General features: G+C 35.0%; 2 protein-coding genes across 2 annotated transcripts in view; both read right to left on the bottom strand.

The window, feature by feature from the left end:
• Positions 1–6,309: 6,309 nt before the first annotated feature.
• On the bottom strand, positions 6,310–8,983 carry LOC107038526 (ceramide glucosyltransferase). The gene has a single exon (XM_015257675.1). The coding sequence runs from the start codon at positions 8,178–8,180 to the stop codon at positions 6,981–6,983; it is 1,200 nt and encodes a 399-aa protein (XP_015113161.1). The 5' UTR covers positions 8,181–8,983; the 3' UTR covers positions 6,310–6,980.
• Positions 8,984–11,226: 2,243 nt separating this feature from the next.
• LOC107038525 (E3 ubiquitin-protein ligase MYLIP) overlaps positions 11,227–15,071 on the bottom strand; it is a 23,131-nt gene continuing 19,286 nt past the window's right edge. Inside the window, exons 5-7 of the mRNA XM_015257674.1 lie at positions 13,444–13,660; positions 13,148–13,345; positions 11,227–11,854 (exon numbers count right to left, since the gene is read on the bottom strand). Coding sequence (XP_015113160.1) covers positions 11,525–11,854; positions 13,148–13,345; positions 13,444–13,660 — 745 coding nt within the window. The 3' untranslated portion in view covers positions 11,227–11,524. The remainder of the gene's footprint in view (positions 11,855–13,147; positions 13,346–13,443; positions 13,661–15,071) is intronic.

Raw genomic sequence — 15,071 nt, 5'->3', positions numbered from 1 at the left:
GAAGTACCCGAGCGTGGAATTCTAATGATGGATAAATACATTTGCCTAGATCCATTGCAATGAATTTTAATGCATTCACGATAATTATTATATATTTGATAAAATTTCAAAAAAAATCCTTAAAAAATAAAAAATGATAAAAAAGTAAAAGCATCATAATTATTCATCTTAATTATTCATCAAATAAAATCAAAAAGTTGTTCTAAAAATAATGAAAAATCGAGGAAATTAATTTTTCATGTTTTAAAAATACGTAATTATCTGTTTCGAGAATTTATTAATGTAGAAGTGCTGTCTCTGACCATAAAAACAACCGTGACTACCGATTAATTCCCATAATCCATCATGTTACCGAGGTCAATTGGAATCAACTGACAGAAAGGGAAAAAACCGATTAGTATGGTTTCAGGCCTTCTCTGCCTCCTCTTACCCCCACCCGCCACCTGTCACTTCTGTTTACCATCCCCTTACGCAATTTTCCACACAAATCGCGTGAATGATGTGCGATAATACCGTGGATAGTTGTTCCTCTGGCTTCCCAAGTGACTCATCCAGTCATATAGCTGAATGATTGAACAATCACTATCGTAGTCTTGGTAACCCATTGCCTAGTTTTATTATTTTCTGATCACTAGGCCTTGCTATATGTAACAATGTTATCCTGTTTATCGTTGGTACATGGTGCAAGTGGGTATGAATTATGCCACCGTGATATTCAAAGTCTTCTCGCAATGCGACGCAGTGACCTTGATTCGTTGTACTCTCGGTGTATAGCGTGCAAAGATTATGAGAGAAAGAGCATTCGTGTTTATTTTGTTGTAGTGAACTCTGATACTTTTTTTTTTTCATTGTTTTTGCATTGGACGATGACAGGATGTGCACCGTCACTTTTGACTCATGTCATTGGGGTTTTTATTCCGAGGGTTTTCCAGCATTTATTTAAACGTTATTTAGGTCTCGAGTTGATTTTACGTCTAGATTGATTGATTTTATGTTTAGATTGAGGTAAAGTCTGGACGTTAAATCAGGTCTGAACACAAAATCACATTGAAACATGAAATTCATGGTTAAGGATGGCCAAGTATCTTTTACAATTTGAAAAATTTGAAAAAATGGTAATTGTTATTAAAATTAGAATTGCATTTTTCGTCATTAAAACATTCGTTGTTGATAAATAAATAATTGATATTGTTTGAACTTTCGGAAACATTATTTTTAAAGCATAAAATCTATTTCTGGTCAAATTCTAAAAACAAATGATTTTTATAGTGGAAAATCGATTGTTTATAAATCATTTATAGAAAATGCTCATAATTTTAAACAATTGCCTTTTTCCAATCAAAAGAATGTCTTCTAACAGTTCAATATCGAGATTTACATTTAGACCTGCAAATTTAAATAATAAAATCATTATAAAATGTCTGGAAACTTGGACTGAAATGGAAGCATTTCACATGATAAAAAATATCCTTAAATTTGAATTCCAAAATGTATTAGCTTGAAAATAAAATCATGTGGTCCTGTCATGAATTAAGTTCTGACGATAAACTAAAGCCTGACGCACCCCGGACGCAACTCCGAGCATTAAAACATCATAAAAAATGACAACTAGCAGAGACAGTATAAAGACTGCCTACTCAGCCACTATTACTCACACTCAATCTCCCTTGAACCGTAATGATTCACGGGACAAGTCGTCGACGTCTGCTTTCCATCGTGTACGGTAAAAAGAGTAGGGGATGCCTGATAAAACAAGATTTTCTATCAACAATGAGATCTTCTGTATTAAAGCATGAAAAGTCGATAGACATCGACCTTGCCAAACCCTATATCCATGTTAACAACAGCCAACCCAATGACCCGATGGTTTCATGCCAAGCAAAACTGGCAAGTTTCGATCGTGTGCCGAAGGCATTGCAGTTGGAGAATCATCATTTTGCATTGTAGTTTATTCATAGGATAGGGTATCGATTTCAGGCGGGGGGCCTTATCCTACATTTCTTATTCCTCTTGATGTCTCAATGCGGAAGCCATTATATGCATGAGGATTAATATGATTCAGTGGAGGGCGAGCTTGCTGGTTAGATAAATGAAATTATTGGAATAATACGGTCGATGGAGAGAGCTTTACGTGGGAATAAAATTCTGGTGAATTTCTATGGAAATTTTTATCAATTTTTGGCCGATTCTACGGAATAAATCCGCATGTCGTCTGTGTTTTTCTCAGTAGACATGGCCAATGGAGAATATTCTACAGAAAAAAAGAAAAGAATTCCATTGAAATTTTCTAAATTTTCCAAGGTTTTTCGTTTGGTTTTTATTGGACATTTTCTATAATTAATTTTCAATATTGAATTTGCAAAGTTTTTCTCTGTACAACTTATTCTGTTGAAATATTGTCTATAGAAAATATTCTATTGTCTATTGTCTATAGAAAAAAAATGAAGTAAAAAAAATTGGAATTGGTATATCAATGTTGAGGAATTCAAAACATAAAATATAAAAATATAAAAAATAAAATAGTTTCTATTAAACATTTTTTACAATGGAAAAAAACATAATTTTCAATTAAAATTCAATAGAATTTATCTATATTAGCTTTTGCTCATTCGTATTCCAGAGATTGCTTCTAGCCGTGGTTTCTCTCAAGAGAAATACGAAACGTATTACCATAAAATAAAACATTAAAACTGGATATACTGGTATTTTTATGTTGAAAGTTTGTTAGGGTCATGTGACAGTGGTAACCCGCGAACAAGCCCAGAACATGTCATCACGAAACTCCACATGGTATTGTATTTCAAGGCTGCGGCTTAATTCCACATGCCGTCCAAGCTCTTCATTAGTTTTATTATTCATTAAAAAATATGACTCATGCGGCATCCAGTAGGGATAATATTAACATTTATTTCGTGTTATCGCGCACTTACCTGTTAATCCACAGTGGCAGCACTTCAAATAGCGTGATAATATTTTGATTGTCTTCTGATACTCCAGACATTATTGTCAGTGGCAGGGTTAATGATTACCATAACAGACCGTTTACATTTGATTCATTCATTTTTCCTGTTTATTTTCTGATAATTTTTGACAAGATGCCTTCAGAGTCGAAAATGTCTTTTAAATTTAAATATTCACGTCAAATTTCAATAATTTTATTGGATTATCAACATGATAATTTTTTGAATGGCAGCATTAGAGTTTTTTAAAAGCTCCATTCATGAATATAATTTCGATAATTTTTAATGATTTATTTCGAAAATGAAAATTAAAAAAACGACAGCGATTCCCTGTGATTGAATGAGTTCTGACACATTTTAAAAATAGAATAGAATTCAATAATTACGATAAAAGACCCTTTAAACAGCAGATTAATTTTTCTTTTTTGTTCTTGATTTCTACAATCTTTTCTCTTTTTTTCAATAATTTTTATTGAAAATTGAGCACTCAGTTATGAGAACGTTAAGGCTTCATTCATCAATATTTAATTAAAAAATAGAAAAAGAGGCAAGCATTCCCCTATGAATGGAATAGTTCTCCATAAATTTTCTCACGAGGATCAGCACAAGATCTGACTCATCGTCAATGCAGAATAGAATTTTAGACGTTGTCCATCGTGAAGAATGTCTCCAAGTTGTTGAATAAATTCAAGTCAATTCAGTGAATACTCGAGGAATTAAATCTAATGATAGGTTTAATAATTTCGACAGAAGACTCTTTCAGTTTGAGATTCATTTATTTTCCATTGTTTTTTCTCCATTTCTCCAATCTCTTCTCATCTTTTCAATAATTTTTGTACATATTGATCACTCATGGGCAAAAAATAACATCTACATTTATTTATTTACATGAAACTGCAATGATTTCGATAAAATTATGAAAATGAAAATATATCAATGGTAGAGTTGTGATTATTTTAACAGACTCATCATCAATATTTTGTTCTCTGCTGCTCGATTTTTAATTCTAACTAATACTAATATAAGTATCCGCGTATACGTTTAGTGCATGGACCACTTGTTCACCATAACCTGGTTGAGATTTTTGTTCATTAAAAATAATAAATAGAAAAAAAAAACTTTTTTTACCGACCAACACGACAACAATAAATTAATAAAATGTGAAAGCTTTTTCGGGTATTGAGATTTATTTTCATTTAATTTCATAAAAAAGTATAAATAAACAGTTCCCACTTGATTATTCCAGCTTTCCTGATGAGTTTTTGTGATTGTTACAGTATTTTCAGACTAATCGACGCATTTTAACATTAATTTTGTTCATTTTTTCGGGAAAATACTGAGTGGAAAGGTAAAAATAGTACGGAGGTAGTGCGGAATAATTTCCATTATAGATTAATTATATGAAGCTGAAACTGACGGAGTATTTGTCAGCGGAAAATTCAGTTAAGGTTTTTGAGAGCTCTACCATCACGCGAGGTCAGTTTAGAAAAAAAATTATGCAGCAGCTGAATTTTTGTGGAAAATTCAGTGCTTTTTCTTTTAAAAAATGAGGGAATTCTCCAGTTTTATAGAAAATTCGAGAAAATTCTCTGCTTTTTTAGAAAATTATTCAAAATTCTCCGGTTTTCTGGAAAAAAAAATTTGCGGGGTTTTTCCAAAGAAATCTTGAATCCACTTGAAAATTCTAATAAAGACGAGGGTCTTCCATAAGACCGCAATCACCGTAGAAACTTCTGGAAAATTCTAGAACTTCCTGGAAGCTTCTCAAACTCTCTAAAGAATTCTAAAAATTTAATGAATTTTGGGTCGATACAAGGAAGATTTATTTCACTTGCACAAAATTCCGCGCATTCCCAAAAAAAAAATCGCGAAAATCCGGCGATTTTACAAAAAATATAAACTCCACGTGAAATTGCAGATTTTCTTCCTCCGCGAATAATTTTGCTCACGACTTAAAAATGTTTGTACCCCCCAAAATCGAATGTTCCGCTGGCAAATACTTCCCTGCCTTCAGCCTCATCCTGATCGTAACGTTAAAACCGACAATTTCCCACGCATATGCCTCTATCTCGGTAAACCGCAATTGAAATAAAATAGAAATACCGCAGTAATTTACAACCGGGGAGAATTATTCCGACCTATCCAACAGTGATATTCACCTCATGATGACAAAATTACATACATAATACATGTACAACGATGAATAACCCATCAATAGCAATGATCTTTCCTCATCGATGACCCTGTCTCCTCTTGGCATATTCGATGGGCTACTTGTGATGCTCTCATACAGCACTAGACTATTTTCACTCTCATCGATGTACGGGGGACAAGGACATGGACAATTTCCTCAGTGTCACGTCATAGCAACACACGTGCGCATGGCACTGAGAAAAATGTTCAATTCCCTTATCCCCAACGATTGTATCGTATAATTCGGTTGAGGGAAGAGCAGGTGTTGATGATGGAAAGATATTGCACGGAGGGAGAGAAATACAAAAGAAAAACCAATAAATACTGGTTCATTCAGCCTAATCATAAATTTGTCTCTCTGCCAGATAAGAATAACGTTAAATAATGTAAAAGAAGAAAGATCATTTGTCGAGCATTCCGTAGAAATTGTACTAACGTTCCATCAATGACGATTCAAATGTTAATATATGAAATTTTTAATATTCAAATATTCGAAATTCGTTTTATAGAAAATTGTTTTTTTTTTATTCTTTCGTCGAGTTTGATATGAAATGTCTATTAAATATGCTCTTGAGCGAATATACACCTGTAGGCACATCTTCCCACTAAAAATATCAGTATAGGATGAATCGATACAACGATGAAGAATTTTTTTTTAAATATGTACAATTATTCAGTCAACGGAATCAGCCATTATCATCGAGTCTTACGCTAGATATTCGCGCTATAAAAACGGAACACACCTATAGGCATATTTAACATCTAGGCAAATTGTGGAATGGAGATGTACACTGTCTGATTTGTTTTTTTTTCTCTTGAGGTATGAGTAGAAATATCGAGGGGATGGGGTGGATATTTTGTTCTGCTGGTTTTAGTCACTGGGGAGCATTGTTTTACGAGGAAATGTGCATTTTATAGCGCTTGAAATTCGTTTTATTCGTGAATTTTAGAGGGGAACGCAGGAAAAAAATTGGGAGAAGTAATTTCTATTAAATATTCTGTGGTTTTCCGCGCCGTATTTTATGTAGTGGAAATGTCAAATAGGAAATATTCGGTAGATGAAATCCATTGATATTCTTTGTTTTGGTTTCAATTTTTTAATGAAAAAAAAAAGAAAAATAAAGGGAGACGAATTTAGAAAATTTGTGCACTAATGATTTGTCTAGAAATTTTTTAATTCGTTCATGTTTTCTGTAGAATATTTTCAACTGAAAATTTCTGTAAATCGAAAGGGGAGAAGGGCTGCGGAATTTATCGATTGAGTTGTTAAAAAACTAATAAAATTGTCAAAAAATTCAGTGAATGTGGTGACCGCTTTGTGAGGAAATAAGCATTTTATAGCGGTTGATAAAATGTTATCCTTCAATTTAACGCGTGAAAAAATTAATTAGAAACAATTTCTGTTCAAAATTCAAATTTTTTCCAGAGCTCGCATTTTCAATTTTTTACTTCAACTCTCAAACGAAAACGGGAAAAATTTCTGCCGAAGAATTTTTACAGAAAATATATCAACAGACTAATTCACCATAAAATATTTTCAATTCCAAATTTCTGTATATCAAGAGCAGCAGAAAATCCGCAGAATTTATCAATAGCCTTCTGTGCGGTAATTATTTCCAAAGGACATTTCAGTAAAAAAAATCGATTGTTCTTGCCCAAAAAAAATTAATTCATCGCTGTCCACAATTTCTTATCGCATTTCCGGTCAATCAACGAATTTTATAGTGAAAAAAATCGAGCAGTATCCTTCGACGAAATCCAATCCAACAAAGTGAATCACCACATCAATACAAAAAATCCCCCCATCCCCTCACCCCCATTACCAAATTAATATTTAACCTTAGCCTTAACTTCCTCAGCAAGTCCCCCCCACTTAAGCTTGTAAACCCTAGACCGCCACTGTATAAGAGGATCAAGCACAGCCTGTATAAACAAATAAGGTCTCGTTATTTCACTGAGAATCCATCCGCACATAAATTCCAACTTATTCAGTGGTAATGGACTATTCTGTACAATACACAGCATCGTCCAATCAAGCATAAACCACATTAGTATATGAACAAGATAAAAAACAAGTGAATCCCATTCGAATAGTAATGCAGCAGACCATGATGCACAAGCACCAAGTATAAGACACTCACTCAATGGCTCCAGTAAAATAGTTGTTGGAAGCATAGCAACTCTGAGTTTAGCCCATCGTCTCAATCTCGCTTGAAATGTGTGCATTTCACAGTGTCCACTGTTTTGCAATGCCGGCTGTGATGATACAGCCATACGCCAGCCCCGATCAGTCAATGATTTAGCGTAAAAAAAATCCTCAGCAAGATAAACACCAAATGTTTTTAATCCACCGACTTCATCGAGTGGTGCTTTACGTATAAGGGCTGACATACCAGTGTGACAATTTATTCTGAGTACATCAGCAGCAAGATACATTCGGGATTGTACAGTACCAAAATAAATTTTCTCATAGGCCGCGGCAAAGCCACTTCTGTCACTTGTGAATGGCAACTGATGCACAAGACCAACATTGTCAGCCATGTATCCAACCATGTCAAGGAGTGTGTCCTCCTTCATTCTAATTCCACTATCGCTAATGAGTATTAACTCGTATTTGGCAGCCTCGTAAGCTGGATGCATATTATTTATCTTTGGATTTACACCGACACGGCAACCACCTATGAACAATCGTGTCTCAATGTTCGAGTAGTTCTCCATTAATTTACGGACAAGCATCAGTACAGGATCCGACTCGTCCTCGACGCAGAAGAGAATCTCGTATGTTGGATAGTCAAGTGTGAAGAATGTCTCCAAATTGTTGAATAAATTTGGATCAATGCCCATCAGGGGCTTGAGTATTGATACACCAGGCAATGGTACCTCGTAGCTGTTTGCCACCTGTACTGGTTTACGATGCAACTTCCAACGGCCGCATATCAGTGCCAGTATGTGTACTATCCATAGGCACACCCAGAAGATCATGAAGAACACTGCGAACCCGTACAGGGTGTATACCGCAGCGCTCATCTTCCTTTCTAGAGACTTGTAATTTTTTTTTTTCTCGTTTTCACTTCGCCTCTCGAGACGTCAGTTTGCCGGAGTTTATCAGTTGTTGCTCATTGTTTTGTTGGTCTTTTTTCTTTTGTTAGTTATTCTGTAGGGCTTTGTAATTGCAGGGTAGTTCTTCAATCTCACTGTTGGACTCTGGGGCCTCGTCGTCATCCCTGATGTGTTTTTTGAAATGTTCCTGGGATGTTTCGATGGGTCAGTGCTGATTGTGATGGAATTTCGGGGGGGAAACGACCGTTGAGGTCATTTGGATGGTGAACTCGGATTTTTCGGGGCGTTTTGTCGCCTCTGGCGTGCCTTCGGCGTCAAAATTCACCGGCCGTATCCCTCTTCATTTTCGAATTTGTCCGGGAACACTTGCGAGGGGATGAATTTCAGGTCATTTTTAGGAAAAAATTTCCCATTGTTTATTCACTCGCGACAATTTACGGGGATTTTCAATGAAATGCTTTGCACTGGGTATAAGATATTGATGGATGGGAATGAGTTGCAGGTTACTCAGCACTTGGTTACCACAAACTTTTTGTGAATAATTTATCGATGATTATTCCACTGGGAAATGACAAGTCGATTGTAACTCAGGGGGGGGGGGGGGATTTGGCGTCTGATTGACTTGCATGTGACAGCCGGCCTCGGGAGTTGGTGCGTATGATGCGTCCAGTGGGGCACCCTCTTCAGTTGCACTTTTAGGTGTGTGAGTTTGTTAGACTGGCGGCGAGGACGTGAATGCGTGAGTCGCGGGCCTTGTCCATGCACGTCGACTATCGACTGCCAACTGATATCGACGACATCTTCGCGACTTTCGGGGGATTCGTGGTGTGTGGGGGTGGTCGAGGTGCTGGCGACATCTCTGGGGGGTGGCGGAGGGTCGGGAGACTTGAGTTATCGATGGAGCAGGGCGCGGCATTGATTGGGATTTTGAGTTTGTTTAAATTTTATTTTTTATTTAGACTCGATTTCTTCAATGGTGTGAGGATTTACGATTTACGTTGATAAAGGTTTAAATCAGTAGCGAAGCAGTAAACCGGGTTAAGTCGATTTTTCCTTTTGGCCATTTTTTGATGAATATCTCGGAATCTAAGAGAGATAACAAATTTTGCTCATGACCTTTTTTGTAACCCTCAGTTGGCTCTACAAAAAAGGTTATAACAACAATTTTTGTATCTCTTTTAGATTCCGAGATATTCGTCAAAAACTGGCCAACAGTTAAAATCGACTTAACCCGGTTTACCGCTTCGCTCCTGAAATGTACTAACGTTAATCATTTTTAGTTAGAAGTATAATTTAATTATAATTTTATTAACTTAATATCATTTTATTTTCATTTAATTTTTATTCATAATTTTTAACTTTCGATTGATGGTGCAGTAAATATTTGATAATATGACACTGTAAATTTATCATTGAGTAAATAGTTCATAGTTTGAATAGTTAAATTGATGATTAGTTAGGTAGTTAATAAATTTAATAGTGATGTTAATTGATTGGGAATTGATTAAGCATATTTGAGTGGCAATTACTCGAGATTTGCAGAGTGAAGTTGAATGATTTTGTTTCCATTTTGAAGGTTTTTTCTTAGGGGTTAAAATGAATTTTGATTTATCGACATCGGATGGTTCGGTCAGGAGATATGGATTTATGGAGATGGATTTATTTTTCTTCGTCACGATTTTGTTTGAAGGAAATTTTTTATTTAGGATTTTGGGAATTCAAGTGGCTTTTATTAATGAAGTATTTGAATTAATTTGTTTTGCTATTTCATGCCAAACTATTTACAAACAATCCATTTTCCACCATAAAAATCACTCAAACAATTTTTAATTTCAAGTTTAAACAATTTCAATTATTTATTTATACGACGCTGAATGTCCATAATTTTTTTTTTCAAATTAAAAATGAATCTGTAGTGTGGTCCGTACCAAACTGTAAAAGACACTGGGATATTTTTAAAAACAAAAAAAAGAAGAAATAAAATCAATTTCCAGTTGTTTCATACATCTCTTTATTGCAATCAATCACAGATTAAATCGCTGAAAATTTATGATGTTTCATCGAACATTATAAACATCAATATCATAATTATTTAATCGACAGACACATAGTAATGATACAAAGACTTGTTTTCTCGATGATTGAACTCATAATTTACCATAATCACTCCATAAAATCACCGTCACAACCTCGATCCTCCTATTACTTCACTTCCTCAATTAAAAAATAATCATCTCACTGTGGAGAACATGGGGATTGACAGGAGTTAAAAATTTCCCCCTTGTTTCAGTGTCTTAATTCATTCGATAATAATTAATACTCTTCGATACTTTAATTTTCATTTAATAGATTGAGTAAAAAATATGAATGAGTGAACGAATAATTAACCAGTTTTGCTGCAAAGGCAATTGCGTGGTACTATCAAAGATTTTTTTTCGATAACTACGGGTTTAATAATAATTTTTCTTCTTAAAAATAATCAATAATCATAGATTGCATTGATGAATGACTACAACGATTGCCCACACATTTTAATGATTATCTCATCACTTTGAGTCATGAAGTTGACTAATTATGCATTAGGTGATTGATTTTCCCCTCAACTTCAATTGAAAATGTGAATCAGGCGTTTAATGTAAAAAAACAACATCTTAATTGAACATGATTCGAGATATTATGAACATTATCTGGCTCCAGGGCGCACTCATCCACTCAGAACAACTTCTCCATTCACACTAAACTGCAAAATGCCCCAGAGACATCTTCACAATTATCATTAACAAAAAATTTTCAAAGTAAAAGTCTTGTATTATCGTGAAAGTGACTCCTCTGGATTTTTAAATCGTTTTTATATACATTATGAACATACATTTCATGGCAATTCTCCTCAATGATGTCTTAAACTTAAAATAATTTGTCTTCGATGATAAAAAAAATGATCTGAAATTCAACGATAATAAAAAAATAATTGGTCCTTTGTAATCAGAATTTTTTTTAGATAAATATAAATAAATCGGGGGATTGATGAAATAATTTGCAACAATGTTCCTCGAAAGTTTTTCTTTTTCTCTCTTTTTTTTTTATACTGCTAAAGCACTTTATCATCAATATCGTTAATCCTTAATTAATAATTAATTTTTTTCATCACAGCATAAAACGAGTCGCACAAGCATTTCAATGAACATATTCATCGAGACAACTGAGGGAATTATGATGATAATTCAATCGATTTGTTGATGCCTATCAATTTTACAAGTGAAGATTCTCAGTAATTTTTCAATCGTCTCGAATCTTCGCTTGACAAACCGCTCTCAAATTGCCGTATTAACAACGCTCTGGGGTTCAATGAAATTATCGTTATCCAGGGGATTAGATTGTCGTTGGGCTTGGGTTGTTTCACTCCTGTTGTCTGTTGTATGTTTGAAATTGTGTTTGTCCACGTGTGCAAGCTCAATGGGCAGATATATTGTTCTACAGTGATCAATATCTGCACGACACAGTGGACAACGCTCACATCTACGCGCACAGTCCAAACACGCCACAGCATGACCACAGGGAAATAGCGCTGTGTCCAAGCTACGGTCCATGCATATACGGCATAGCATGGCATCTAGCAGGCGAGCTAGACACTCACGCGACTCCTGAAATTAATATTTTTGGTGTAAAATCATTGTTTTCTCACTGTTCTCTGAGGCTTTTTTTCTTTAGGGTGTGATTACATTGAATTGAAGGGGTTTGCGAGAAAAATTCAGAAGAGATTTTTTGTAGGCGAGAAAATTCTCTGCAAAAAGTGTCTGACGATATTTTTTCTAGAATGGATCGTTGTCGAGATAATTTTGAATTTAAGGTGTGGGTTATTGATTTGCTCTGTTACATTTTACGATTTTACTCTGGAAAATTGGGAGTATCTTGAAATTGAGTGGGTGTAAGAGGAAATGTCAGAAGAGGTTTTTTGTAGCTGATAAAATTCTCGACAAAATGTGTCCGACGATATTTTTTCTAGAATGGATCGTTGTGAAGATAATTTCGAATTGAACGAGATGGGGAGAATTTACTTGCTCTGGTACATTTTACGACTTTATTCTGGAAAAAGGCGATTATCTTGGGATTGAGTGAGTTTACGAGAAAATGTCAAAGCGGAGGGCTGATCCTCACGAGACTCTTGAAAGTTGTATTTTAGGATGAGAACTGTGTGGTATTTTATTTGTAAGATTGACTCATTCTGCCGTATTCCAAGATTTTAGTGGGGAAAAATGTGGTTATCTTGAAATTGAAGCGGGTTACGGGAAAATATCAATAAGACTTTTTTGTAGCTGATGAAATTCTCTACAAAAAGTGTCGGTAAATATTTTCTCTAGAATGGATAGTTGTCCGAATAATTTTCTCTTTAACGAGATGTGGAAAATCGGCTCGCATTCTTACACTTTACGACTTCGTTCTGGAAAAATGGAAACGTCCTGGAATTGAGTGGGTTTACGAGGAAATGCCATAAGAACTTTTTTGTAGCTGATAAAATTCTTTACAAAAAAGATCGAATAATAATTTCTACTAGAACGGATCATTGCCGAGATAATTTTAAACTTAATAAGACGTGTTAAATCAGCCCGTAAAATGCGATTATCTTGGGCTTGAGTGAATTTGCGAGAGAATGTCAAAAGTCGTTTTTATTGTTGCTCATAAAATTAGAATAGTTGTCGAGAAAACTTTGGACTTAACAACAGAATTCACCGTCCTGTGACATTTTACTACTTCTCTGCAGAATAATAGAATTATCCCGAAACTGTCTGAATTTACGACGAAATATCGTCAAACATTTTCCAAAGCTAATGAAATTCCCCTCAGAAAATTCCCTGGCGTCTCCTGAATTGCCTCGTTATCGAGATAATCTCTATTGAAAAAAAAAAACCTTTGAAAATCAATTTAAAAAAGCTTACTTTGCACTTGGGATTCTCGCAATCCCCGCAGTCATGTTTATCCATCGTCTGACTGGCCTCTGGAAGCCCGATATTGGTAGTCTCACAGTACAATGCTCTCCTGGCATTATCATAAACCTCTCGACAAGTCCTCCTGATATCGAATACGTATTTTTTTCCCAGTGTGGAGTCTTCATTAAAAATAGAGATAATAGTACCCTGCAGAGGCGAACGAAAGAAATTTAGCTCGACAGCTACACAAAATAGCTACATGTGCCCTCAACTTCTTCAACATTGAAAATAAGTGGGAAAAATACCTTGAGATCGCGTATAAACTGTGCTGTAACGGCACTCCTCACTGTTTCGCAGCTGTAAAAAGCGTGCTTCTCAGTTATTGCCCGATACAATCCACTCGCTGATTGACTAGAGTCCAATTTGAAGTCCAGTGAGGTTTCCTCACCGTCCAGGGACAGGTAAATTAAGTGAAACATTCGTCTTTGTGAAGTAGCACTTTGAATTGCTGTATATGGAATACTAGAACAATAGAGAGGATGTAAATTACTTGGGAGCGTTGGCTCCATTAAAAGAACATTTGAGATGGAAAATATATGTCGTAAAATTACAGTTGGTTGTTCCAGAAAGTTGAGGAGAAGGAAAGCAAGGAGTTACAGTTTTTTAGTCGATAAAGTTGTGTGAATTCAATCCTAAAAAACAGGAAATTAATTTTTTTTTTCAGTGTCTATCTGTGGATACTTTATTTTCTTCTTAATTGCTCGAAACACTCCCCTCTTTTTCAATAACTCAGCTCAATAGAATTTCAACATTCAATATTTGAAATGAAATCCAATACAATAGCTCTCTCGTTCGTATTCAAAGAATGAATAAAATCCCAGAGTCCCTGATATCTCTTACTGGAGATTTCAATTGAAAATTCGTGTAATTAAATCCCTCGCTAGGCGTCGAATTACCCGGATATTTATTCATAAACGCATCGAGTATCGAAAGCGATATTTAAAAAGCAGATTAATTACTTCGAAATGTCCTCTGCATCGAAAGCACATTTGTGATTTTAGTGGAACAAAATTTATATTTACAAATACGAAAAATTAATTTTTAAGTGAACTAATCGTGGAGGTAACGAGTGAAATATTTTTTATTTAGCTCCATTTTGTATGAGATATTTTCATGGAGACGAGCAAAGAATTATCGAAATTATTTGTCTGTTAAAATTTTATTTTCTTCTCAATGTGCTCGAAATATTCGCCTCTTTTTCAATAACCCAGAATTTCAATAACTCAACTCAACAGAATTTCAACATTCCATATTTGAAATGAAATCCAATGCAATAGCTCCGCCGTTCATAGTCAAAGAATGAATAGAATCCCAAAATCTCTGATTCCTCTCACTGTAAATTTCAATTGAAAATTCGTGCAATTAAATCCTCATGCCACGGTAGCTCTCGAATTGCCCGAATTTTTATTCATAAACGCATCGAATATCGAAAGCGATATTTAAAAAACAGATAAATTGCTTCGAATAAANAGAAGTCTTTAAAGATGACAAATCTCTCTAAAGATGATGTCTGTTTTCAATTGAAAAGCGCAATTGTGACAACATTTTCCAGTGGGTTCTAGGAGTCTCCCCTGGTTCAACACCATCTTTAGAGGTCCTAGCACGCCATTTCTCGACCCGCTCTTTCGTTTGAGCCCAAAAAAAAATTCATATCTTGTCTGACATCGCTGCTACAAACTCAGGTTTTCAACTCGGGTTTTCAATTGAAACCCCGAGTTGTAGAAACCCCGAGATAACGCCTTTTTTTTCAGGGGAGATTTTTCAAAAATTTATTTACAAAAAAGTCGTAACTAGCAAATGTATTAGCTCGCAATTTTTTTCAAAACTACTTCAATGAGGAAAAAAATAAAAATTTGGAATATCTATACATGAG

Source organism: Diachasma alloeum, unplaced genomic scaffold, assembly GCF_001412515.2.
Source record: "Diachasma alloeum isolate Michigan unplaced genomic scaffold, Dall2.0 Dall_scaffold_00285, whole genome shotgun sequence".
NCBI lineage: Eukaryota > Metazoa > Arthropoda > Insecta > Hymenoptera > Braconidae > Diachasma > Diachasma alloeum.
Note: the sequence above shows the minus strand (reverse complement) of the source record. Positions and strands in the feature narration are given on the sequence as shown.